Source organism: Anopheles gambiae, chromosome X (genome assembly GCF_943734735.2).
Source record: "Anopheles gambiae chromosome X, idAnoGambNW_F1_1, whole genome shotgun sequence".
In the NCBI taxonomy this organism is placed as follows: Eukaryota; Metazoa; Arthropoda; class Insecta; order Diptera; family Culicidae; genus Anopheles; species Anopheles gambiae.
The window spans coordinates 548591-575511 of NC_064600.1; the positions used below are offsets into that span (position 1 = coordinate 548591).

The 26921-nt window shown below is 49.9% G+C and overlaps 2 protein-coding genes across 8 annotated transcripts in view; one reads left to right on the forward strand and one right to left on the reverse strand.

Annotated features, from left to right (window-relative positions):
- Positions 1–1496: 1496 nt before the first annotated feature.
- On the reverse strand, positions 1497–20071 carry LOC3289600 (histone-lysine N-methyltransferase Suv4-20). 5 transcript variants are annotated; one of them, XM_061655004.1, is made up of 5 exons: positions 19764–20071; positions 19575–19640; positions 11213–12393; positions 5801–11131; positions 1497–5717 (listed from the first exon to the last, which is right to left on the reverse strand). In XM_061655004.1, exons 3-5 carry the CDS (start codon positions 11591–11593, stop codon positions 5646–5648), a joined length of 5784 nt encoding a protein of 1927 aa, XP_061510988.1. In that variant the 5' UTR covers positions 11594–12393; positions 19575–19640; positions 19764–20071; the 3' UTR covers positions 1497–5645. The 5 variants fall into 5 exon arrangements, with proteins under 5 accessions (XP_061510988.1, XP_061510979.1, XP_061510996.1 ...); XM_061654995.1 differs by having other exon boundaries at positions 18107–20071; XM_061655012.1 differs by lacking the exons at positions 19575–19640; positions 19764–20071 and adding an exon at positions 16325–16484.
- Positions 20072–24249: 4178 nt separating this feature from the next.
- Positions 24250–26921, forward strand: part of LOC1272234 (serine/threonine-protein kinase tousled-like 1) — a 75612-nt gene continuing 72940 nt past the window's right edge. For 2 of the 3 annotated variants that reach the window (XM_061652828.1, XM_061652834.1), the window contains exon 1: positions 24250–24640. The gene's annotated coding sequence lies outside the window, so the exon portion shown is untranslated. The remainder of the gene's footprint in view (positions 24641–26921) is intronic. The other variant, XM_061652820.1, reaches the window with a different exon arrangement.

Consider the following 26921-nt stretch of genomic DNA (forward strand, 5'->3'; position numbering starts at 1 on the left):
AACCCCATCACCACCGCTTCAAGTCGACCGAAACGCTCCGACCTGTGTGTGTTTGTTGTGTATGTGTATGTGACCGTGGATTTTCCTACGCACGGAAACTATTCGAGGTCCTGGTGCCCTGCAGAACGAAGCAAACCATGCTCCGAGGATAAAACTACTCCAATTGCCAAAAAAACGTTTTACTGCCGGTAGCGTACGATTTGGCCTTAAAAACGTTGATAGCGTTTCGGGGAGGGCTTTGTTTGCTCGGTTTTCCTGCGTACTCCAAGCGTGTATTATACCGCCCGTAAATCCGATGACGATGGACTATCGAGGCTCATGCATTTTAACGAGCTCGTTTCCTTCGTTGATTACGTTTAAAATCGTTTGCTAACCAAGTGGAACCCTTCAGAATGCTTCTGAAATCTGCTGGTTGTAAACTAAATATTATAGAATGCATTGCAAGACGTCTTCCTCTTCCCATTTGGTGCAACAAGCTCACTTGGTCTAGAAGTCCGTCCTGAGGCGTCCCAAAAATTGGGTCCCCCTTTTGAGTTTAGCATTCTTGAATAATTATGATAATTATTAAGATTTCGATAAAGATTCTGAGTATAACATATCCAGCATGTTTGAAGAATGCGTGGAAGTTTTACACATAGGGTATCATTTTAAAAAGATACGGAATTTCTTCGCAATTTGTAAATATAGTAAGAACATGGAAATAATACTAAATTAATTTCAAGATTTCCCTTAACTCCTAGATAAAACTAAACGACTCAAAACCCCGAATAAAGTTCAGGAAATAAAATCATTATTACTAATTCAGAAACAATAATCAATTGACTTATAGTATACCTGAAACTGGAACCTCAATATAGAACTGATAGATATAGATCCTGAACTCAATATAGATCCTAGAACTGATACTGAACTCATAAGCGACTACTGGATACTTGAAACTGATATTGAGCCCCTACCGATTCTGGAATTGATCCTGAATTCTTACTGGTCCTGGATCTGATACTAAACCTATACCGGTCTAGGAACCTTACCTGAACTCATACGGGGTCCTGGATCTCGAACTCATACCGGTCCTGAAACTGATACTAGATCTAAAACGAACCGGAGTGTTCCAGTTCCGATTCCGGAACGAATCGTGAGCCTGGTCCGGTACTGGGAACAGGTGAATTTGTTCCAATACAGTAGCTAATCCGATCCAATTACTGATTACGCCGGTTGACGAACCATTCTCCGTAGTATATGTTCACCGTAGCAACTAAGCATAATAATCCAGAGTAGGCATTAGCGTAGGAATTTGGATTTGGTGGAGATTTGGAATTTGGAATTTGAGATTAGAGACAAGGCGATAGTAAGAACCTGCCATTATGCACAATTACCAAAACTTGTCCCAATAGATGGGAAAGACCAACAACAGACGAAGGTAGGAGTGATATTAATATTAACAAGGAACTAGCCACAGCCACTTATCTACTTACATCAGTACCGCAATTGCAGGGTTGCTTTCTATTTATGTGGTTTTTATTAGCATTATCTTTTTTTTTTGTTTTTATTTTTACGATTACTATGATTACTATACCTGGCTGCACACTATGTTCCACTTTACTTCTCGCTCAAACGCTAATATCTTTTCCCCCTGCTCCTGTTGCTTCAACACTTTTCTTGGCTGTATTTCAAGTTAGATACTAAACTAGGGTTTATAATCGTTACATTCAATTTTAGTCGCAGTATTCACAACACTTCATGCTTCTCTGTGTAAGCTACATGCACACCGATTTGACTATCACAATCATCTTTCGCTCGCTGCTAGTTTGCGCTGCTGCTGCTGTTTCATACATCCGGGTTTGCAACGCACTCTCCCCGCATGCCGGCTACGCCATACGGGGCACCATTCGGTCGGCCCTATCCATCACGCGCAATCTAATGATCTGCTCATGTCCTCCAAGCAAGCTCTACCTGTTCGTCAGGTGTCAGTCGAAGAATATACACGGAGTGTTAATGCCGCCACGAGCAGGGAAAAGGGAACGCTCCCGATAGGCTGTCTATCAGCAAGGACGCGTACAAACGCGGAGCAATGGCGTGCCGCGTCTAGCCTGCTGCTGGAATAATAGCTAGCCGAGCTTACAGGGAAATACTTCAGGGAAATATTTTTGGAATACGTTTCTAGCCATCTTTTGCGCCTTTTCCTCCTCCTCCTCCTCCTCCTCCGCAAGCTTTTCGGGACAGGAAGAAGGGCGCGCACAGTAATACTAAAAGAAGACCCCGAAAGGATTCCGCAAACAATCGCGGATCGTCGTCTCAATCGCGCAGAAAGGAAATTGCTCCAACCGTAGCTATATTATTGGTGATTTTCGACACCCCTGCACCATTCAAGCGTATCAGTTCAATGCCTCATTAATACACCTCGCTCTGCCGTTCGCTGCCTAACTAGTTAATACATCCGTCCCTAGAAGTACTGCTCCCGTTAAATCGGCGCCGGCGCAATCGCTCTAACTTCCTTTGACGGCTCAACGCCGCAGTTGAACTAGTTCCTACTACCCTGTCAACGTGCCAAACCGTACGATTCAGCACCCTGCTCCCGCTCCCCCACCTCTTCCTCCCACGCAAATCCCTTACTACTCCCCTAAAACTTAACATCGATCTGCCATGGCATGGGTTGTTTTGTTCGAAATTGTTCGAAGTTATCTTGCTACCTTCCGCACGGATGCGGACATTACACACTAGAGCGCATCTTAAGATATATATATATATATATATATATCTCCCTGACTTGGAGTAGAGTGAACGAATCTCAAGGAGGAGAAGAGGAAGAAACTATGAAAGGAAAGGCAATCATATGTAGATATAAAAGAAAGAGAGAGAGGGAAAGAGAGAGAGATAAAGAGAGCGCGAGAAACAGCAGTATGAAATGGCAGTACGTGATGAGACCGTTTTATTCATCCGACTCCAGTCAGTCTACGAGCTTATTACATCTAAATTACACTTCAGTATCGTACAATTATTATGCCGTATTACATCGCCCAACTCTTGCCCCAGTTTGGCAGGGGTTAGCAATCTGTCCCTCTTAGTAGTGTAAATCATCTCATCTTTTGTTTTTTTTCTTTCGGGGGATTTAATCTTTCCGGCTGTTGCTTCAGTTTTTTTCCTCGTTCGCTGCGCTAAACAACCGCTAGACAATTTCCCCACCAAAAAAAAAACACCCCGGATGCAGGATGCGGATGAAGGGCCGGCGCGATACGTTGGAGCGCACCAGAGAGTGTATGTGACATACAGTTACGTGAAACGAACGAACGCATACATTAGAAAATTTTCCGTTTGCTTGAGTTTACATCACACTTACTTTACTTCACAAAACAGGCGAACCTCGCCGCATGCTACTACACATTTCTCTATACCGAGAGGCGGGTTCATCGTCTAGCGCTTGTGGCTCCTCGCGCGGCCATCGTTAGCTAAAGACTCTGTTATATTAAAAACAAAACAAAAAAAACATTTCGAAACAAACGATCTCTCTCTCTCTCTCTCTCTCTCTCTCTCTCTCTCTCTCTCTCTCTCTCTCTCTCTCTCTCTCTCTCTCTGTCTCTTTATTTCCTTCTATATCTCTTTCTTTCCCTCTCTCTCTCTCTCCGCCTCTCTCTCCCTCTCTCTATTTCTATCTCTCTTCGGCTTTCTCGTGACAACATTTTCTCGGGCGTATATGGAAATATGGAGTTTAAGCTTACGTTAAAAAATAAATCATAAGAACAATCGGCGCTCTGGCTAATGTAGCGGAGCTGAACGAGAGGCTATACGCGTTGACCGTTTGGTATAGCGTGTACACATGTTTGTTTGTTGGTTTGTTTTCAGATTTCTTTTTCTTCTTGTTTTCATATTCACTTCAGAATGATTAGTAGCGCAGCTGACCAACCGCGGTTCAGCTCATTACGTGTGTTCAACATCTAAATGCACAGTAGTGTAAGTATCGAGCTGCTTACTGACACTATTGAACCTGTGTGTACGGTGTGTGCCACCCGCACACTCACATACACCCACACACACACACACGCACATACAGTCAATGCAACGCTTCTGGATCGCTTGCTGCGTTTTTCGAATCTCCGGAAAGGGAAGTTACAATGTTCCGATTTAGCCCTGCGTGTTGCAAACGATCCGCTTTAACTATACAAAAAAAAAATTCTAAATGTTGCACAACATAACATATGAAAGAAAAAAAAAATAAACATTGGCAGGCTGAATAATTCATCTAAACGGTTGGCTAACGCTTCTTGAGCTGCGACACGCCACTGGAATTCTTGCATCCTCAAACGTGGCCGAACCATCGAAGGAAAGGATTGTTTGAGGTAGTTTTACTCAAAAATAAACAAATTGAATCCTTGCTGTTGCTTTTCTGCTTTTCTGTTCTTCGAATACAATTCTAATTCATTTTCTAATCATTCAACTCTAACCGCACGCGTGTTGCTTGTGTTGATACAGCCAGATAAGCCAAGATTTTTTGTGTTTTTTGTGAAAAGAAAACACATTTTACATGCGTTTAACTTTCTTTAGTTAAACTGGTTAAAGAAAAGATCATGCAGATTCCGTACAGTACCAAATCATCAGCTAAACGAACAAATTAAATAACCAAAAAAATCTGCTCTAGAAAAAAAATCCTGGCGAGAAACATCACAACATAGGATGTACCCAGGTCAACAAAAAGGCGATTGTACGCCCTACCTTAGCAACTAATACATCTTTCCTGCCCCACAGTTTGATGCGATCCAGTTGCGCGACGCATTGGACTAACGGGGGTTGTTGTCGTTGTTTTCTTCTTGTTTTGTTTATCTTTTCTGTTTTTTCTTTTTCTCTTGTTGGTTTGAGACACCGAAAATGAAGTGTAAATGTACTCCTATCTATCCCTCAGGCTTTGTAATACGCAAACAAACACACCTAACCGCGTGTTTGGGTGCGTGCGTGCGTGTGTGTGTTTGTTTCTTACGTTTCGTTTTCTTTTTCTTTCTTTTTTTCTTCTTCTTTTGAGATCGTCGACTAGACCAATAGTAACCTAGATATAGTCTGCAGTAATGCTTCTTCCTCGCGTGCGCTGGAACAGTCGCTCACTGTGCACTTTCGCCCTTTTACCTGCCTCTTCCTCCTTGCTATGAAGTGAGGAGGGTGGTTTTTAATTTCTTTGCCTACCGCCTATTCCCTACTCTGCCGACCGACCGACATCGCGCCATCGGTGAGACGCGTGTAACTCGCTGCTAAAACAATTTAAAATAAAACATACTGATGAAATAGATTGCGCGCGTAGCTGAACGATGTGACGAGCTGTTTCGTTCTAACTTCCAACTAAATCCCGTCTAACTTGACGACACACAAGAACCTAGCTGGAGCTGGCATTCGAAGGAAAGAGGCAGAAGGGGTGCGAACGTAAACGGTCTCCCTCTTCTTCCCGCCCGGAAGGCGATTCTCGATTTGGTCGTGGCCGAGGTCGTGGACCAGCGTCTACAGTGGAGCTTCGGAGCCGTGGGATCGCGGTACCTCTACACTTGTGCTGCGTCGCGCAGTTCCCGCCGGACGCGCGTTAATGATTGTGTAATGCTAACGATACTAATCACGCGATGGTAAACAGCATCATCCTTCATCTGCATGTTTCTCCCACCCCCAACCACCTACCAGCTGGTGCCATTGCCCGAGCACGGTTGCACATCGAGCGTCGGCGGGAACGAGAGAAGAAGGAATCTCTGCAAAAAAAAGAGAAACAAAAACAAATAAAATCGACGAACGTATTACTGTACTGGCCTGTCTTTCCAAGGGTAACACTTACGGTAGTTTGCAGCCCGCCGGCACTGCTGCCGAGCTGAAGGTCTCCGCCCGAGACGGGCGGGTAGACGGCCCCACCGCCGCACGGTACCTCGGTGGGCATGGTCGATGACGGTGGTGGCTGAAGGTGGTATTGCGCGTGCAGCAACAACCCATTGCTACCACCGCCACCGCCACCGCCCCCTCCGCCCGCACCAGCCGAGGGTGGATGGTGCGCGGGCTGCTGGGGACGCTGCAGCAGCCCAAGGTGTCCGCCAGCGCCACCGACATCGCAACCGGTCGTGCTGTTGATGACGCCATCGCTCCCATTACTTCGTAGCACCGTCGGGGATGTCTGGTGCGGCGGCGGTCGCGTTGGGCTCACGATCACGCCCGGCGTGTTGCTCACGATCACGTTGGACGACACGGGGCACGGGTGGAGCTTGCCGTGGGTGGTCGATGTGTGCTCGCCACCGTTCCGCAGCACGCTCCGCCCGGGGGAGCGAACCGGCGAGGCAGCGAGCGTCGACGAGGAGCTGGCGGCGGCAAGCGCCTCGGACAGCACCACCACCGTCCCCTCGTCGGTAGCAGTCGGGCTGGGGGTGGCGATGGTGGCGGTACTGGGGCCGGTGTTGCCGCTCGGCGCCGCCTCGACCGCAGGAATGTCGCGCGTGTGCGTCTCGTTGCCGAAGATTAGCCGGAGCCGCTTCATCGGCAGCCCGATACCGCCGTTCCCGATGCCCTCGCTGGGCGGGGCCGTGGCGGCGGCACTGCTCACCGTGTCGCCGTACATTGCACCGCCACCGGTCGCTGAGGGATTCATCAGGTGCGGCCACCGGATGTTCGGGCGACCCATCTCGTACCAGTCGTCCCGGCCGCCGCCGCCGCCACCGGTCGCTTCCGTGCGCATCCCGCTCAGTGCGGTCGGCTGCAGTATCACAGACTGATGAGTTTGATGATGATGGGGATGGTGGTGCTGGTGGTGATGGTGGTGATGCGGATGCGAGTAGCTGTTTTGATGCGCTGGGAGCGCAGGAGGTGGTGGTGGTGGTGGAGGCGGAGGAGGATGTGCGCGCTGGTATGAGGCAGCCGGTGGTAGCTCGTGCGCCACCGTGGAAGAGCTGGCAGGGGGTGGTGGTGGTGGTGGTGGTGGTGCTGCTACTGCTGCTCCTGCAGCAACTACCACACTGCTCTCCCCCTGTCCACCGACCTTTTCGTCATGCAGCGCTGCCGGTGCTGCTGGTGCCGCGTAGGTGGCGTAATACTTTGATTTCAGCTGTTCGTTCGCGCCATGCCGCTGCTCCGCCGCGCACACCGTTTCGTACAGCAGCTGCTGCTGGCGGCGCTGCCGCTTCGCCTCCTTGCGCAGCCGGCGCGCTTCCTTGGACGCTTTGTGGCGCTTTTTCCGCTTCTGCGACACCAAGCTGCTGCAGCTGCTGCTGTACGACGTCAGGTCTTCGTCGTCCTCCTCGCCCACCTCCTCATCCTCTTCCTCCCCCTGCCCGCCATTGTCGTCCTTCGGGAGGGCAAGGAACGGGGGCGGCGGTTCGGTGCCGGCCGGCGAGCCGTCCCGCCGCCGGCCCTTCGCTTTGCCGCCGTGCGTGGTGCTGCTGCTTGCCGACGAGTCGTACGTGAGGGAGCGGCGGGCCGGCAAACCGCCGCCGCGACACCTCCCGTACGGACGGTCCGGCGCTCCCTCCGCCTCCTCCTCCTCGTCGTCGTGCTCGCGCAAACCCTCCATGCGCAGTATCTCGTACTCGCGCCGAAACGCACCCGGGCTGCCCCCGTTGTCCGCATCGCTCATGCTGTTGCCCGACTCGATGATTTCGTCTATCACCGGGCTGCGCTTCATGCGCAGCGTCAGCTTCAGCCGGCGCTCCGGCGTCCTCATCAGCGGTTCGCCCGCCGGCAGCGTGGAGGAGGACGCGGTGGACGACGGCGACCGCTTGGCACTGCTGCTGCTGCTGCTGCTGCTGCTGCTGCTGCTCGTCGCCTCACCGTCCTTGGCCGACGAGGTGGAGGAACTGATCGCCATGCTGCTGATGCTGCTGGACGCGTGCTGCTGTGTCGCCGCCTGCTCCCGGTGCCGAAACGTGCCGCTTCGCTGCTGCTGCTGCTGCTGCTGCTGCTGCTGCTGCTGTTGCTGCTGCTGTTGCTGCTGCTGCTGTTGCTTGCCACACTGCAGTATCTTCGCCAGTATGATGTCGTCCTCGTCGTCCTCGTCCGAAACGGTCGTCACGGGCGTTCTGCCGTGCTCCGCTTCGTCCCCCCGACCGTGCGTCGTGCTGCCGACCGAGGTGGACTGCCCGTCGTCCCGCCGGCTGCCCTTGCGCGCCCCAGCTGCGTCCGGGCGACTGTGGGACGTAAATTTGGACTGCGCCAAGGACACGCCGCCCGTGCGCCACTGCTGCCGCAACCGGTCCCGGTGCTCCTCCTCGTCCTCCGCCTCCTCGTCCTCCTCCTCTCCGCCGGTGGTGGTCGAGACGGGTTTCATGCGCAGCTTCAGCTTCAGCCGATGCTGATTCGTCGCGGCGGCGTTCGTCGCCTTGTGGCGAGCGGACGACACCGACGACACGGACGACACGGACGACGCGGACGAGCTGGAGGAGGATGACGCGGACGAGCTGGACAGGACGATTACGCCGGGGCTGCCGCCGTCGGGGCCGGCTCCGTCCCGCGGCAGAAAGGTGCTGGCCGAGCTGCTGCTGGTGGGCAGGTTGCTGTTGCTGCTGCCGCTTCTGTTGCCATTTTTTGCCGGATGTTGCCATATTACGTCGTCCTCCTCGTCCTCCTCGTCGTCGTCCTCCTCCTCGTCGTCCTCCTCGTCCTCTTCCCCGTCATCACCGTGCTGGTCTTGCTCGCCGAAATCGTACCTTCTCCTTTCGCTGGCCTGCCCGCCCACCTGCCTTCCGTTGAGCGTGACCTCCCGGGCACCGCGCGTCCGCTTTGTCGGCGAGAGCTGCTTGCGGGTACGATTGCTGGCAGTGGCGGTGGTGGTGATGGAACGGGCGACCGGCGGCCCCACTTCCTCCTGCTGCAGCCGTTTCAGCAGCGCACCCTTCTCCTCTACACGGTGCTCCTCCTCCTCCTCCTCCCCCTCCTCGTCGTCGTCCTCGTCGTCGTCCTCTTCCTCGTCGTCGGCCGCACCCTCCCGGGGGGGCCCCTTTTTCCGCCCGTAGCGCGCCACCTGCAGCTTCTGCTTGCGCCGGCTGCCCCTGTTCCACTCTTGCGCCCGCTCGGCGTGCGGTTCATCGCCCGGCTGCGCCGTGGTCGTAGTGACGGTCGATAGCCTTCTACCAGGCCTCCCGGCACACGTGCCGCCGTTCAGCGTCCCGGGCGGCGGTTCGGCGGAGGTGCCCCGGGACGGGGGCTTCGGGGCCTCGTGGTCCTCCAGCAGGCGCAGCATACCGCGCGTGACCCGTGGACTTATTTCCTCCATCTCGCTGCTGCCGGCGGCGGCGGCGGCCATCGCCGACGATTCGGCATTTCCCGTCGCCGTTGGGGGGGCATGGCCCGAGCGCAACGACATGCAGCGGGTCATGATGCGGGGTGGCGCGCTGTCCGCTGCGCTACTGCCCCCACCGGGCCGCTTGGCCGAAGCGACACCCGGATGCTGCTCGTCCGGTGTCTGTTCGCGGGGCCGTTTGCGGCTCGTCGCCGCCGCCGCCGCTGCCTGGGCGGGGTTGTTGCGCAGCGCGTAGTACCCGTTGTGCGCGGGCGGCGCACCGTCCAGCGCGTCGTCGTGGAACGTGTAGATGCTGCGGCTGCTGCTCGTGTACATGCTGGCGCGCCGCTTGCGCCCGAAGGGCAGGGGCGCGTCCGTGCCCGACTGCACGCTGCTGCTGCCGTTGCTGCACTCGTCGTCGATGACGATGATCTCGTCGGCCGGATCCTTCGAGCGGGCCCGGCCCTTCCCCGGCGCTACGGAGGCAGCCCGCTGCCGCTGCCCGTGCTCCGCCGGTTCCTTTTTCCGCTTGCGTTTGGTTTCGTGCTGCTGCTGCTGCTGTCGACGGTCCGTGGATTGCGGCTTGCGCTCGGTCGACACGCTCGACAGCTCCGTGCTGGCGCTGCTGTAGCTGCTGTACCGTCGGCGGGGATTGCTCTTGCCCGGCGGTGCCACCTTCCCATTCGTCCCCTCGTGCGCGCTGCTGTCTCGCTTCTTTTCCTGCGCTTTCGCGCCTTCCTCGGGCTTGCTGGCGGCGGCGGCGGAGCCGCCTGGCACTATCAGTGGCTTCGTGCTGCCGCAGGTCGACGACCGGGTCGCTCGCTTCATCTGTGCTTCGCTCTTCTCCGTCACCTTCTTGCTGCCAGGCGCCTCGTCCTCGCCCGCCGTGTCGGCACTGTGCTGAGCGGGTGCAGCGGTCCCCGCTGGCACACGACCAACCGCACCACCACCACCACCACCACCAGCAACCGGTGGCAGCGCCGGTGCCAGCGTGGTCGCATTCGTGCAGTACGGTTTTTGCTGCGCGAGCAGCATCTCCGCATCGTACTTGGTCATGCCCTTGTCGCGCAGCTCGCGCACCGTCAGCAGGCTGAGGGCGGAGGGCGGCTCCTTCCCAATCGCGGTCACCGCCTTCGGGCCCGCCTCGCCCCCGCCCGCCCCATTGTTGCGCTTGTTTTTCATCCGGTTCAGCCGATTGTCCGTCTCGCGCAGCCGGTACCGCACGCCACCGTTGGCGGTGCCGACGACGCCCACCACCACACCGCCGCTCGGCCCGTTCACACCGCCCCCCACCAGACAAGGATCGTAGCGGGGACGGGCGCCCGTCCCGTTCACATCGCTTCCTGCGCCGGTCCCAACCACGCCGCACCCAGCGTCGCCCGCGCTGCCGCCCACTCCCGCCCCGTTGTACAGGGCGGAGCTGCCGCCCTCCTCCAGCAGGCGGGCGCGCGCCGCGAACGCGCCCGTCCCGCGCCGCTCGCACGTTTCGCACTCGCAGTAGCAGTTGTTGTCGCCGAAAAAGTCCTCGCCGTAGAAGCAGGTGATCTCCTCGCCCACCTCGATGTCGCGCAGCACCTTCACGCAGGCGGTGTCGCGCCCGGTCGCCACGAACTTGCAGTTCGCCCGGCAGTCGTGGTTGATGTAGGCGGCCGGGCCCAGCCACAGCTGGGCGCAGTTCTTCCGGCAGCTGTACATCACGGAAAAGTCGTTCCGGCCCGGGTAGAGCAGGTCGGCCTCCTCGCGCTCCGTCAGCTCGGCGATGCACCCGACCAGGCACTCGATCTTTTCGTTCTTCATCCAGCGGCGGGTGGAGCAGATTTTGGCACCTTTCTGGCCCTCGAGCGAGTAGCGGTAGCACGCCTCGATCACGAAGCCGGAATGCTGATCAAACACCCTTAGGTAGCGATAGATCTGAAAAAAAAAACAAAAAGCAAAAATAAATAATTTGAAAATGTACGCTTGCTCCCCGCAATGCCCCCCCACAGCACTTACGTGTGCTTCCAGCCGCTTCAGGGCCAGCTTGTTCTTGTTCAGCACGGAACGCGGCATCCAGTTGCCGTTCATCAGCTGCTGGTAGCACTTGCCGTAGTTTTGCGTCCGTATAAACTCCTCGATGATGTTCTTGATCTCGTCCTTGTTCGCCTTGAGCGGCCGGTACTTGAGGCTCATCTTGTGCGTCTGGAAGCCGAGTATGGTGTCGAGCACCAGCCCGGTGGCGAGATCGTCGTTGTCGGACAGCTCCTTCGGCGTCATGCCCGTGCCCGGGCTGGCGACCTGGGCCAGCTTGTGCAGGTGCTGGCTGCTGCTTCGGGCCTGGGCCTGCTGTCCGCCGGCGGCACTGCCCGATGCGTGCCCGGACGACGCTACCACCATTTTCGCGCTGCTGCTGCTGCTGCTGCTGCTGGTGATGCCTGTACCGTCGTCACAGGACGACGCTTCGGTCGCACCCCCTCCGCCCCCTCCTCCTCCTCCCCCTCCTCCACCTCCAGCGGGTCGTGTGGGTGGCGGTGGTGGTGGTAGTGGTGGCGGGTTGATGACGGCGCAACAGGATGATGCCGCTGTTACGCAGCCACCCGCAGCCGACTGTGCTGCTGCTGCTGTTGCTGGTGCGGGGCCTGCTGCTGCTGCTGCTGCTGCTCGGGATGGCGAGGACGATGACGACGACGACGACGGTTTCGCCTTCGTATCTGCTCCAGCGTGGTGCCGCTGCTGCTTCCTGCTGCTGGACGGACCGGCAATCCTAGCGGCACGACGCTGCCCGCCAACGCCCGTCACTGCCGTGCGCCGCCGGTGCAGTTGCGCTGCCGTCCGCCGCCTGCTCGCCGCTGCCGTCCGCCGCCTGCCCGACGCGCTGCGTGCACCACCGTCGTCGTCGGTTTGCTCTGCCGCAGCCGCCACCACTGACCGTTTTGCTGTCGGCACCGGCGCTGCAGCGAGTGCCCTGTGTGTTCGTGTGCGAGCGCGTCCGAACCGGCAGTGAGCGGAAGGGAAGGGGGTTGTTGGTTATTTCCGCAGGCAGATTTGGCTGCTGGCAACCGGCACCGCGGAGGCTCGTTCGAGCGTGTCGGGGGGCAATCGGTACACGGGAGGCACACACGCGTCCGGAGGCTCGGTTTGGCTGCCTACGACGATGTTCTGAGCAACATTTGCGTAACTACTGTCGTTTCCTTTGCCTAAAACGAGAAGAAAGAAAGGATTGGTGAAATGTCGTTGATTCTTTTGGTTGCAATGCAATTGCAAAACAAAAACAAACGAAAAACAATTTTGGCCAAACGGGACAAGTTTTGCAAACAGAAATTCGATTAAAATGGCGATCACTATTTGCGAGCTTGCGAGCATAACCATTGCCTCCTCTTAAACAGCCATTCTTACATTTTATATCCCCTTGCTACTAACGGTGCCAAAGAGTTTCCAATTGGTTTTTATGCTCCACAATGCTCTAGCTGCTCAAGACGCAATTTCCATATCTCGTCCGATTTTCCGTCATCACATTGCCTCGCGCAGTGCTAGAACGCACCCATTTGGAGCCATAAAACCAAACCCGAGGGTTATAGTTTGGTGTTTTTTTTATGGCATTTTCCGCTAGATTAAGTTCACATGGCTCGCAGTGCCCTCTGTGCGTGGATGGGGGGAATGGCACATGCGAACAGCGCGTAGCTTAACACATAAAACTGCAATCAACTAAACGGCTGCGTGCATCAACACCGAAACCAATGCCGAAGATGCAGCGACATTCTGCCTTTGTGCTGGAGAGGAAAATTCCACCCGGAAGCAATTGCTTTAGCAGGCAGCGTGTCTGCAAGTTCCTCGCGAGAGGGGGGGGGGGGAATGCCAGAGCGAGAAAGAAGCCCCAGCCCGCTCTACAATACAGGGCAATACTCAAAAAGAAAAACCGCTGCTGAGCACACCACACCAAATGAAATGGTCCCGCTTACATATTAAAAACTACTCTATTTGATCAGATAGCAGCGGGCACAGGGGGGGGGGGGGGGGGGGGTGTTGGTTGAGCCTTGAGACAGAGTGGCGTGGACAGTCAGTTGGCGTTTGCATTAATCAATATAAAATAGATAGATATAAAAATATAGATATAATAAAATGCGCGCTTCAATCCCCCCGCAGCTCTGCACAATGTTTTCCAATTCGATCCAGCCTGTGCGGCGGCGAAGAGAGGGAGAGGTTGAGGGTGTCAAGGGTGTTGTTACCAAAACAACGCATCGATGCATGCGATCGCTTTTGTTATACTCCGCTCGCTCATTTTAGAAAATGGAAAATGCAACGAAACTGTTCGAGTACTCGAGCACAGGTGGTAAACGCACTCTCGTCTGCTCGCAACACAGGTGAAGGAATGTCAGCGTTTTAATTACGGTTCATCGAGCACATAGTCAACGGTGCGTCGCACCGACACACACACACACAGACACACTACATCCCCCAAACAGTGTATAACAGTTTGCGTGTAAAAGCAGGGGTTGCCTGACGGTTTTTTTTAAAAGACAAAGACATGACATTATTACAATTTGACCAGATTTGAAATAAATGTGAAATTTTTTGGATTTAAAGTATTGATTTCGTTCACCACATTAAAGGGAGAGCTAAACGGCCGAAGCCGTTTGTAGTGAATAAGTAAAAATAAATATTGTTTTAACTTGTTGACAAGACATGGCGAATGACGGTACCATACAGGGGTTTCCAAGTCACTTTCGAATGTGCACATCATGAATTCACCACCTCCAAGATGTATTTCAACAGCTGTCAAATGGTGTACTTGCATCATCTATAAAATTTCAGTTCTTACACATGATTTTCAACACACCACAAAGAACCGTCAAACACAATCTAGCTTGAGACGTGTTGAAAATCATGCGGAAGAACCGAAACGTTATTGTGATGCAAATACAACATTTTACAGCTGTTGAAAAACATCTCGCAATCAATGAAAAATGTTGTAGACATTGCAACTTGACTTCGGAGAACCCTGTAAATGTCCCTATGGCAATCAAACAAAGCTTCATGTAACTAAGCAAGAAGCAGGCAAGAAAGTTGCCCGAAAAATGTCAAGATGACAGATCCAGCGACTCCTGCCCAAACGACTTGTATTCGATGTCGTGTTTGGTTTGTTTCGCAAAGAGTCTTGTCTTGCGGCCTGTGTGCATCGTTATATTTTCTTCTCCGTTCATCACCCCCAACCAAATGCATCGCATACCAGCGTGTATGTGTGTGTGTGTGCTCCATAGATCAAGATTTGTACCAGAGCTTCACACCCCGCTTATGGCTTTGTGTGTTCGTAAAATCCACTCCCTCTCCCCTCTCTCACTCTCGCTTCTGTGTACTTCGATCGCTCGTCTCTCTCTCTCGGTAGGCCCCCTTCTAATATCTTTCTTTGTTTCAATCTGCCTGATGCTGATGCTGCATCCAAAACAAGAAGTTTAGAGGAGGAAGTGGTTAAGCGTTGTAGAGTGAAAGAGGGCGGCGATCTAGACCGATCTAGGGCCTCTTCTCTCGCTCTTTCTCCCACCCACCCGGGCCCTTGTTTCTAGATGATTTTAACACCTTCCTGAACCAGACGCATTACATTACAAAAGCACATACACACACACACACATACAGACAGACGGTGGGCTGCTGCATCATGCGCAACCAGTGCCGTGTGGTATGTGTGTGTGTGTGTTACATCGGTGTGGAAAGTTCGCATCTACGTCGCAGGTGCGGGAGGAGTGGGTGGTGGTAGTGGTAGAGCGCACGGAAAAGCCACTCTGCCAGATGGTGCAGGCTGGATAGCTGACTGAGGGGGGAGAGGGGGAGATGTAGCAGCACCACCACCACCCCTTCCCCTTTGCCTGAATGAGCCAATGTATACATGTAGGCGCAGCGGGTGCATTCACATGGTGCGTTTGATGGTCGGTGTGGGTGGGTGGCTGGGTGGCCCCCCTTGAGGGACGGGGGTTGATGGCCCCATGCTTCATTGACTATTGATGCGAATTGCAATGCTGCAGCGAACAGTTGGGGAGGAGGGGTGGTAGGCGACCTGATGGTTGAAAGCTTTCAAAATCAACCCACTCCCCCACCACACTAACACTAACACCGCAATTGCATAGTGTGGTATTGGGGAGGTTAGGACATTGTGCACACACACACACAAACTCGTGTTGCCACAAGTGTAAGAAAGTGTGTGTGTGTGTGTGTGTGTGTGTGTGTATATGTGTGTGTGTGTGCGTTCAAAGAAGAGTCGTTCGAGACGGAAAAGTACACCCTCCTTCTTCTTCCTACTCCTCCTGCCCCTTTACCCTATCTTTTGTTATGGGGGGGGGGGGGGGTCTTTAAGGTGAAAAATTCGCCAAAACCACATTCACGCAACTTCTTCACACTCATTCCATTATCAAGCAATCGCGCACGTGTGTGTGTGTGTGTGTGTGTGTGTGTGTGTGATACGAGTGCACCACTACACGAAGATGGTTATTGTGGTAAGCTGCATCCACCGCTTCTTCTACTTGTTCCACTTTTCCATGAAGGTGCGGGTTTATCTTTCCAGTTTTTGCTGCAGACGGTTGATTGATTTACTGATTGTTAGATCGTTTTAATTGGTTGATTGTCTGCACACACACATACCCGGACAAGGGTAGCACGACGGACGCACGTACACGCACACACAACCAAAAAAGAAAACTATTGCGATACGCATACAGGCGCGCGCGCGCACACACACGCACGAAAGCCTTTGGGTGGAGACAAGAGAAAGGAAGCAGGGTAGGAGGGACGGAGGGCGGTGGGGGGAATGGGAAGGGCGTGCAGAAAATGATGAGAATTGCATCAAACATCGAAGGACCGTCACAAAATGCACTCGTCACGTGTAAATGTATGTGTGCGCTAGTGTGTTTGGCTATGTATGTGTGTGTGTGTGTGTTGATTCACCTTCCTGCAACAGCACCTCTTTTCACGTCTTGATTTTCCACTACCGATACACGCACGTACGCACACGCACACCACTACGCCGTTATTCGTCCAAAAAACTCGACTCTCCCCCCAACGGATCGCTGCAGCTAAAATTTACTACACTTTCGCACACACACGCACACTACTGTCTTTGCTTTGGTTTCACCATATTACCTTTCGGTCGAGCTGATATTTTTTACGGCCCCCGTGTAAAGCACACAAACAAATTGTTTCAGTCGAGCAAAAACGGCTTCTTCGATTGTACATAAATGGATATACGACACACACACACACGTACACCATAAAAGCCACCCTTCCCACACACCGATGCACCACGTACACACGCGCGAACAAAACCACGGGACCACCAAATACAGCTTCCTATTGGCAAAATTTAGAACACATCACTGGTGCGGGCTTTGATGGTATATGGCAAGAGCGAGAGATAGCGATCGATAAGCGGCTGTCTGCCATCTCGGGCAAAAAAGTCTCTCGGACCCCGACCGATCTGTGTGCGGAGAGTTGTCAAAAAGAAACGAACGTACGAACGGACACAGACACGGGCGGCTCACTAACGGCCAGCAGCTTTAGCTGTGAGTGAGAACAGGGAGCGAATGAGAGCGAGAAGAGAAAGAGAGAGAGAACGATAACGAGCGAAAGAGAGCGCGAACGCAGGGAAGCTAGAACGGAATTCGACACATATGGACGATGCATGGATTTCGACGGCAGCGCACGAACGGATTGATTTTTATCGCTGGAAAAGTGGGAACAATTTCCACGCTGCTGTTGATCGTGTAATATGGCGATTGTATATTACGCTACGTAGAAACAGGGAGAAACTGAGCACTGACAACTCGCACACGATGCGGCAAACATTCGGGAAAAGCGTTTGTACAACATTTTATTCCAGCCCGGTTACCAAGCAAAACAAACCAAAAAATAACACATTACCACGAAACGTTGTTAATTGTACAGAAAAAATGCAAGCCGCACACACACAGTCACATAAACAAGAAATAGCGAAGGCTTCTAAGTGCAAGGCGGCTCCCCAATTAATTCATCCATATTCCGAGCAAACGCAGGAGAGGCAAAACCACCAAGAAGGGAAGAAAGGAACGAGAAGCGACCGATTGGTGCTTTCTCTCCCTTGTACATTTAAATGCCGTCCTAGACGTCTTGTGGAAATGTCAGAGCAGGAGTGAAAGAGAGAGAGAGATGAAGAAGGAGAGCGAAAGAGTGAGAACACCGTCTGTCTGTCGCGTTGATAGCCGCCGGTTTTAGAAAATGTGTATGTGTGTGTGTTTCGTGAATCGATTGCGAGAAATTCATTTGTGCCATTTTTCCCACTGCTGCTTCCTTCCTCTCTTGCTTCACACTCATTCAATCGTGCACACACACATACGCACATATACAAAGCTACACCACAAAAACCATTTATGCGACATTGGTCGGCATGAAATTGCACCGCACACTCAAGAAGAGACGAAAAAAAAACAGTCAGAGACAGGGCGGCTGCCTCTATATTCATAAGCGGCTCACTTTTGTGCTCACTTTTCTCCGAACGAAGACGAAACTGGGAATACGCCGGCGCTGCTCAATTGTCACTGCCGTCTGCCTTCCCGTGTGCTGATAGTACGCGTGTATGTGTGCGTGCTGGGGCTAGGGCGGCTACGTGCTCCACTCGCTCTCTTGCACACAGTGTAGCTATCCCGCTCACTCCCTCTTTCTCTCTCACAGCCGCTCTATTTCGGGTGTGCTGATGCGTGCAGTTTTAGTTACGTTTTCTTTGCACACCTTTAAAATATCAAAGCAAAAACGCTGACAAAGCGCGAGAAAGAGAGACAGGCATCGGAGGAAAACTGTACAGAAAACGAAACCCAATCGTTCTATCACATATATATTATGTGTGTGTCTGTGTGTGTGCACACAATTTTTGCACGCACGCATTTATTTTACCTTTCTTTGCGAAGAAATTCCTCACGCACAATACAACAAAACAGGGGGGGAGAAACACCAACAACACAAACGGCAGAACAACACAGTAGTGCGTTTATAACGACGCATCGAATCAGTCTTTTCGTTTCGCCAGCGGTCTCGTCATTCTACTTTTTGATTTGTTTTTTTTTGTTTCTTTCTTTTTGCCTGATTTTCTCGTCTCGAACTGTTTCCCTTTTAGCGTTTTTTTTTTTCTCGATTTAGCTGCTCTACTAGCCACCTTAATAACTAGCCGCGTACTGTGAGCCCTCTAAACGCAGCTTCTGCTTGCCGGGCGTACGCACACACACTGTGGCGTGCCGTAGCGAACGATAAGTGCCCCGTTCCTTGTGCCACACACTGGTGTGCCGTAGCCGTTTTTGCCTCCTCAGTACCGATAGTGAGGAAGCAAGAGAGCGAGAGGCCATACACACACACAAACAGTGAGAGATCCTCACCGACAGCGTTTTCTCGCTCTTTCTCGTTCTGATTCGGTTTCGCCGTTCTAGCTTTTTATTGTTCAAAGAGAGTGGAAAAGAAAGAGAGCAAAGCAAGCAAAGAGTGTGAAAACAACAAGCTAGAGCAGGTAAGAGCGATCGTAATACGTTTCGCTTTCTCCTTTGTTACGATTGCTGTGCGTTGTCTTCTTCTAGACGTTCTTCTTTTCCTTCTTTTTGATGCTCTCTCGCACTCTCTCTCTGCCTAAAGGCCAACAACTGGTATTTTTCTCGCTGCTCATTTAAGATTCCTTCTATAAAATTATTCTTGACTGCTTAAAAGGCAGTTTAGCTCATATAAAGCCATCTTCGACTTTAGTTACCAATATTGAAAGTGTGTTGATGTTTCAATGTGTGCTACAATCAATATACGACACATACATACACAATGTATCGTAAAAATCGACTGTTTGCTTAGAGAGCCCAAAATTATTCCACTGTGTGAGATTTGCTTACCACACCAGCGCACACACTCACACACATGTATACACATACACACAAACACACTTAAGGCACAGGCGTTTTACCAACTTAGCTTTCCAACATGGCTGCTTCGAGAAAAGCAACACAAAACCATCCCATACGCATCTAACGCACACACACCACACCAACACGCACATACATATACATGCACACGGTGGCCACCCAGCCCCATCCAGACGTAGGCTCGCGCTCTACGCATTTCTTACACACCAGCAAAAACCGCACCAAACAAACGAACACTACGCCATCTTGGCTTCCCCCCCCCCCCTCACCCCCTTTTCCTTGATCACACTCCGTTATTTCCCCCCAAACAGCCCTTCAACCAAGACTATATTACTCCCTCTTCTTCGTGGTTTTCCTCTCCTTGCCATCACAATTCGTCTCGTTTGGGCTAGGGCCACCCTCTTCCTCTCTCTCTCTTTCTCTAACTCTTTCTCGCTCGGTACGTAGGAAAGCTTGCGAATACTTACGAATATTGGAGCGGCAGCGAAAAGGAAGCCATTATTGGATTTTTGTTGTTGATGCTGTTGCTGCTGCTGCAAAAAAAACCACACTCGACGGCAATTGCGATCAGTTGAGACAGTTTGGTGGGTTTTTGGATTGAAGAGCTTCTGCCTGGGGTTTTTTTTTTATCTCGGGGCCGCTCTCTTCCGCCTTACCCCTTTGCCGTTTCACGCTGTGTCAGTTTGGTATCTTGTTCTTTTATTTTTTTTTCTTGATACGCTTCTCCTAGCCCGTTCTACCGTTTTCTTTCGCTTTTCCGATAGGCCTTCACCACCACCACAGGTTGTACGGTACTGGTACTGGTGCTGGGGCACCCTTACGCATTCGATTGTAGCACTGCGAGACTGCGCTTGCCGTGCGAAGCGAACGAAAATACAGGTACAGAACTTCTGTGTCCTCTCTCTTTACTACCACCACACAAACAACACCGTCGACTGACTGCGCACACTGGGAGCTAGGGGGCTCGCAGCGCGATTCTGTCATCGGATACGGCTCTGATACAGTGGCGTTTACACGTGCGGCAACGGACCAACCGTGTGTATGCGAGCCAAGGTGGATTTAAAAATATCAGATGGTGGACTCTAGTGCATTTTGACAATTCGTCACTTGACGTAAGGTCCCCAGGATTCAAACTTTGTTTACATTTATTAAATTTGTTCATATAATTTATTTACCCCATTTTTTCGATTAAATATTCTTTAAAAATATATTTTGGACTTCGCGAGTTCTTATTTAACATTAAAACATGGATTAAAGTGTGTTATTTTGTGTTATTCCGTGAATTTATTCTATAATTCATTGTGTTTTCGACATTTTTGATGACAAAAATTAAGAAACCATTATTTTTTCAATTTTCACATGAATTCCTCATTATCTACGAGCCGCATGGACAATTTACGTGAGATTAGAACTCTTACTCACATGATTTTAAATTTCGTGCATAAACAAATCATCAAATCTTTTGTTAATATGTCTCATATTTTCTATAAAACCAATAGACACACAAAAATGCACATAATAACGAAGAAATCTGTTCTATTTGCTAAGCTCTGTGTGCGGAAACCAATGGTTAACGGTTCTAAAATGACGTAAAGTCCCTCAACTATGGCGACCCCCCAAAGGCCCTTATCCACCACCTGATATTTTTAATCCACCTTGATGCGAGCATCGCACGCACAACACCGAACAAGGTGTATGTATTTAGAAGATTGAGTTTTATCGCTTCTGCTGGCCGGCATTGTGGGAGATATCTGTCAATCCCTGTATATAAATATCAACACCCCATCAAATATCATCAACCATCCACGGCCAAACGCGTTTTAACACGGTTGCCTGTCCAGTTCTAGCAAAGAAATGTCATTTGATTGCGCTACCGCGGAAACGAAAAAATGCTGATGGTGGATATCCCTGAGAAACTGTTCTACTGTTCTACGCGAAAATTTCGTCCATGTAAAATTCGTCTGATAAAATCGCATCAGCGTTGCCACCACCCTAAGGGCTCATATACACGAATCCCGTTTCCCCGGGCGCAGAAACGCGTATAAGGCCGAAAATACACGGATCGGAATTTCGCGGCCGCGGAATTCCGCCTGCTGTCAAACCCATATACAAAGTGTCAACAGCAACTTTCCCGAACTGTCATATCCATACATTTTTCAGCAAGCGGAATTCCGCGGCCGCGAAATTCCGGTCCGTGAATTTTCGGCCTTAAGTTCCTCAGAAATACCCAGCATGAGCATTTCTACGAACATTCGTGGCAGCACGTTCGAATGACATTTATTTTCTAGGGTTGTATTGTTAGACGCGTTTCAGCAGGCGCGGAAACGCGCTTTATGTATTTGAGGTCTAATAATCCTATGAATAAAATATATAATTTATCTACTGTCGTATAGATGTGGTATTGTTGGTCGCATCGTGCCATCTCCACATCAGGAGCAATTGTTCCAGCAAGGAATAATTAGGTGTGCGGCCATCATTATGAGGAGTGACAAAATAATTAAAATTGCGTTAACTTAGTCAAAATTGCATTTCGACTGCAAAAAACCAACTAAAAAAATATTCTCATTGACACTGTTTGTGTACGCTTTTTAACAAACGTAAAGTTTATCTTTTTTACCAACTTTATCAACTTTATTTCCTGGCTGTACCGGGTGATAAAACATACAAAAAAGGTGAAAAAGCTCCCGTTTTGAAACACTTGTTAGTATTTGTTCACTCTCGTGGACACGCACCTATTGCAAGAAAATATTCTGTATGTTTATTATTGTCAATTAAATCAAATGCAGAGATAGCTTATGTCATATGTCAGAGTGACCAGAAATGCCTACATGTCTGTCATGTCATGTCTTATCGCAGACTATTGATTTAGGGCGGTGGAAACGCTTTTTCCCATGCGATTTTATCGGACGGCCTGTCAACTTTTTACATGGGATTTGACAGATAACGTCGGACGACGAAATCGCACTCCGACGTTATCTGTCAAATCTCATATAAATCCCTTACAGACGGGCATCCTAAAACATTCGATTGTTTGTAATTCCTACAGAAAATTATGGATTTTTTTCCGAACATTGATCGAAAGATATGCAGCGATTTTTTGAATTTATCCTGCGTCTATCAACAATTTGCGAAACGTTATGCATCAGATGGGGTTTACGAGAAGAATTGTTAATGGCCGATTGGTTTGTTAATTTGAGTGTTGCTAAGTAAACATCCACGTGTGCCGAATGTCACTTTTTTCATCCAAAATTCAATTGAAACTGGTTTTATTTGAAATTGCATTGACAAATTAGGAAGCAAATTTCTCGGGATTTTTGATTGAATTTAGTACTTTATACTTTTTATGATTCATTTAATACGATTCGTACAGAAAAATCTGATTCGTCTGGATTTTAAGAGTTTTTTTGAGAGAGGAAAAATGTAATGTTTACTCCATTGGACAAATCTTGAAGTTAATTGTATTGACTTAACATTTGGTCGGTCAAATTTAGAAAATCGCGTATCCACAAATCTGATAATGACGCCCATCACGATAATAGTTAGTTTTTTGTATGGAGTTTGTGGCTGAAATCATGTAAACACTCCATACAAAACCACACACAAAACTAGCCTGCAATTTTCAGTCTAGATTATTCTAGCCTCAAAGCTAAAATTAGATTCGAGTACCAGCTCGAAAAAATGGCAAAACAAGGTGGTGTTTACATTTATCGCAAGGTGCATTAAAGAGATCTGGTGATGGAATCCAGAATCAAAGTGTCTGTAGTCCATGTGGTCTCATAGCATGTTTTTTATAACTAAATTTGAATATCACTTTTTGACAGCATGTGTGAAACTTTTTGTTCAAACTAGCTTTCTGGAGGCTTGACGAATACACAAGTCACCGAATACACAGTCAGTCTATTCCCAAGTCACCCGGTTCGTGTATCTCGAGAGTAGACTATATAATACCGATAAAATGTATGTTTTCATACCTCCCGAAACAAACTGGTCACTCTGGAGCCATGTCCAATTGCGTGCTATTGTTGATGTTATTCACATAGCTGTTGCTATATCACATATTTTCAAATCGCATCGTTTGTCTGTCTATAGACATGTGCACGTGCGTAGTAGTTACAAGCAATGGAGCAAAGACTCCAATGAAGAGCAGTTTTTAGAGGATCCATGCGACCCAAACGCACATGGTAAATAGATCATGAGATGAACCCAAAGAATAAGGGGAACCAACCAACAAATCGTGTAAAAACTATGTAAACTGAATCTGGAAAGAATCTGTTTAGCAGACGGTAAACAACTGATACATTTTCAAACAGGTAGCTAAACAAAGGTAGTAGTGTTTTTATTCGTCGTACATGCCAGTAACAGTGGCAAAAAGCCTACATTTCAACTGTGTTCTCGAAATACTGAATGTTTACATGGCACCAAGGTGTGCCCTGTACTGCAATACAATAGAACGTCGATTATCCGGGGACGGATTAACCGGCGGGCGGCTTAACCGTGCGCATAAATCTGACAGCTGTTCATACGTACGGCGAAAGTTTGCAGCGATAGTCAATTGGGTAACCAGTTTCTTGTGCAGCTCTGTAGTGTCTAGTGGTATTTTCGAAATCCATTTTAATTCATGAACAGTTGTTAAACCTGTTCCTAAAACCTAAACCTAAACCTTAACTATTATCCGTGCAAATCGATTAACCGGCAACCGTCCGGTCCCGAGCTGGCCGGATAAACGGCGCTCCACTGTGTTAAGCTCACTGTCTTATCAACATTTGAATCTTCTTATATCAATAAAAATAATAAAAATATCTATGAATTCCTCATTACCAGGAATTACTAATAAAAGGAATGAAAGGATCGAAAAAACCTTTTTGATTCAACTCCAAATTATTTTAGTTATTTTTATAACAATTAAAAAAACAAAAAAAACATCAAAGATTTAAAATTTACCCTGATAAGTTAGCGAACCTTAACCACCCAAAACGGTCAAACTAAAATATGTGCGCCGTGTGGACAGCAGCCAGCAGTCGTCCACAATTGGGCTTCTCCTTCTTTTTTTCCTCCTCTCATCTCCGCCAACCTTTGCCAGCGCGTTGCTCACAAGATACACACACACACATAGTACGTGTGTGAGTGCGACCGTACGAGTGCCCGTTCGACCACCAACATACTTGCCAAGTAATCGTCGAAGCGAGTGGACGTACACACGCGGGACGGTGAGTGAGTCGTCTAGAGCCCGTGTGCCGTCGCAGTTTTTTTTTCCTCTGCCATTCAAACCGATCCGTGTTTTGGGCTTCGCTCTAACACACATCCGCAGCCAGTAGCAAGGACAGCGAAGGGGGGAGGAAAGAGTGAGCGAAAACAAAAAAAAAAAAAAGAGCAACAAACAAGCGTTACAATTTCGACTCGTGCTCTACTAGCCACAGAGCTCGTTTGGGTCCAGTTAGTGGTGCGGCTTTTTCCAGTTCCCAAACTTCACAGTGTTAAGGTGGTGCGGGAAACGTGTTCACGTTTCCATCGGTGTACAAGCGCGACCTCGGCAGTAAGTAATTGTTAATTCACACCACGGCTTCTTCGTTTGTAAATCTGTGTCTGTACTGTGTGTGTGTGTGTGTGTGTGTTCAGTGAGGACGGTGAAACGAATACACACATCCACGCGGGCACATTAACGCACGCACGGCACGCACAGGAAGCCAATTAAATCTTCAATCAAAAACAATTTCAAACCTTTCAACCACTCGCATGGTGAAGCCCGCGCATCTTGTGTGTATGTGTACGTGTGTGTCTGAATGTGTTTGGTAAAAAGAGGAAAAATTCCCTTTTTATATAAAAGAAAAAGGGAAATGGTTGGGCTCGTCCGGGAGTGTGTCGGTTTTGATGACAATCGGTTGCTGCTGTCCCGCAATCGCATCTTACCATTTATTGTGCGGGCACCATTACGGAGGGGAAGCGCAAACATTGTCAGTTACGAAGCACAAAGGGGGAGGGAGGCGGGGGGGGGGGGGGGATGAAAAAAACGATTGCGAAAAATCGTTCAAACCAGCGCCATATTGCAGTGTTAACCGGTGGTAGCGACAGCCAAAAAAATGGCACCGGTTTTTGCGCGTGCACGAGCCATTTGCGCGCGCGCTCGCGCGTGCATGCCTGGTTGTGTGTGTGTGTGTGTGTGTGTGTGAGAGAGTTTGGTGTGCAGAAGGAGGAAAAAAATCTCTCCAAGGAAGAAATCTGCACGAAATGCGTGCGAAACGAGAATTAAATCACACACACACACTCACGCACGCACAATCGAAAATCAAACGCGTATGACGTATACGTGCCATGTTCTGCGTTCTATTGTGTGCGTGCGCGTTTTGTTTTATCTTTTACACATTTGTTTAAAGATTAACACACACACACACACACACACGTTTATTGATGCATCAGACGAGCGGATTTTTATCTTCTGTTCGCTGTGTGGGTGTGTGCGCCACCCCAGCTGGTTGATAATTAGATGTCACTTGTCTGCACAGCGAGTGAGGCTGTGTGTGTGCGCCTTGTGATGAACGATTTAAATACCGCACACTCAGCAGCGTGATTTAATATAGTTTCATCAAAGCGAAGTTGTTGGCGATTTCTAGTGGATTCTTGACTGAACTTGTTCAATCCTGTGTGCCCGTATCCTTTTCAGATATGTGTGTGTGTGTGTGTGTGTGTGTTTGTGAGTGTGTTTTTTTCATTCTTCAATCAATTCGAACAGAAAAGAGACACGCACATGGTCACGGAAAGTGAAACCGAGAACCACTCCAATCAACCCGAAATCTTCACTTGAACACACACAGACACAGACACACAGAGAGAGAGAGAAAGAGACAAACACGCATCGAAATAGATGCGTCGAAATAAAAACGAAACCGACACAGAGGAACAGCGCAAAAAGGGAAGATGTGTTAGGCCGTTTTTACACTCAACTACATCAAACATCACGCACACATCAAAGCGTGTGCACCGCAAACAACGACCGGCTTCCACTTGGGGGTTTTTTTTTGGTTTTGCTGTGTGTTTGTGTGTCTGAGTTGCGTCGCTTTCGGTGCCTCTTGTAGTGTTAGCGATTCATGAATAATTGCTTTCATAAATCTTTGGAGATTCATGAATCATTGCAACCGAAATTCAGATTCATCGAATCATTTCAAAGATTCATTCAGATTCATCATTCTGAATCAGATTTACCCAACACTAGTCTCTTGTACGTTGTTCAGCGCGACTCCTAGGTGGTCCACTATAAATTGATTGATTCATTGGGATGGTTTTATGAGCACCTTACCAAGGGCTAAGTGATTAAGCGGACAATTTTAGTACGCGCTTTTGCATGAATTACCCTTCTACCACCCAACCGTCGGACGGAGATTTTCCTTTTCTTCTTGGTTCGGAGTACTTTTTGCTCATGACGCTTTCTTTTTCGTCTTTGGGCACAACAACCGATGCCGGACAAGGCTTGGCTTGGACTGTGACTTAAAAATGACTTAAATATCATGACGCTTTGCTACATTTTATTGCAAGCTGCAAGACTACAAGGGTGGGATCGTAGAAGTGATACGTCATGTTGAACCCATGACGGGCATGTTATTAAGTCGTACGTAGTTGACGATTGTATCACGGAGGACCGCTCGGATGACTCGACCGCTGTATTAGTGATGGGTAAAGCTGGCAAAAATCTGGAGTCGACTCCGATCCATTTCCGACAATTTCGGAACCGACTCCGAAAGGTAGGACCGCCCAGCATTAACCGGAGTCCGCCCAGAGTCGTCCGGAGAAGCCTGGAGTCTTCCCGGAGTCGTCCGGAGAAG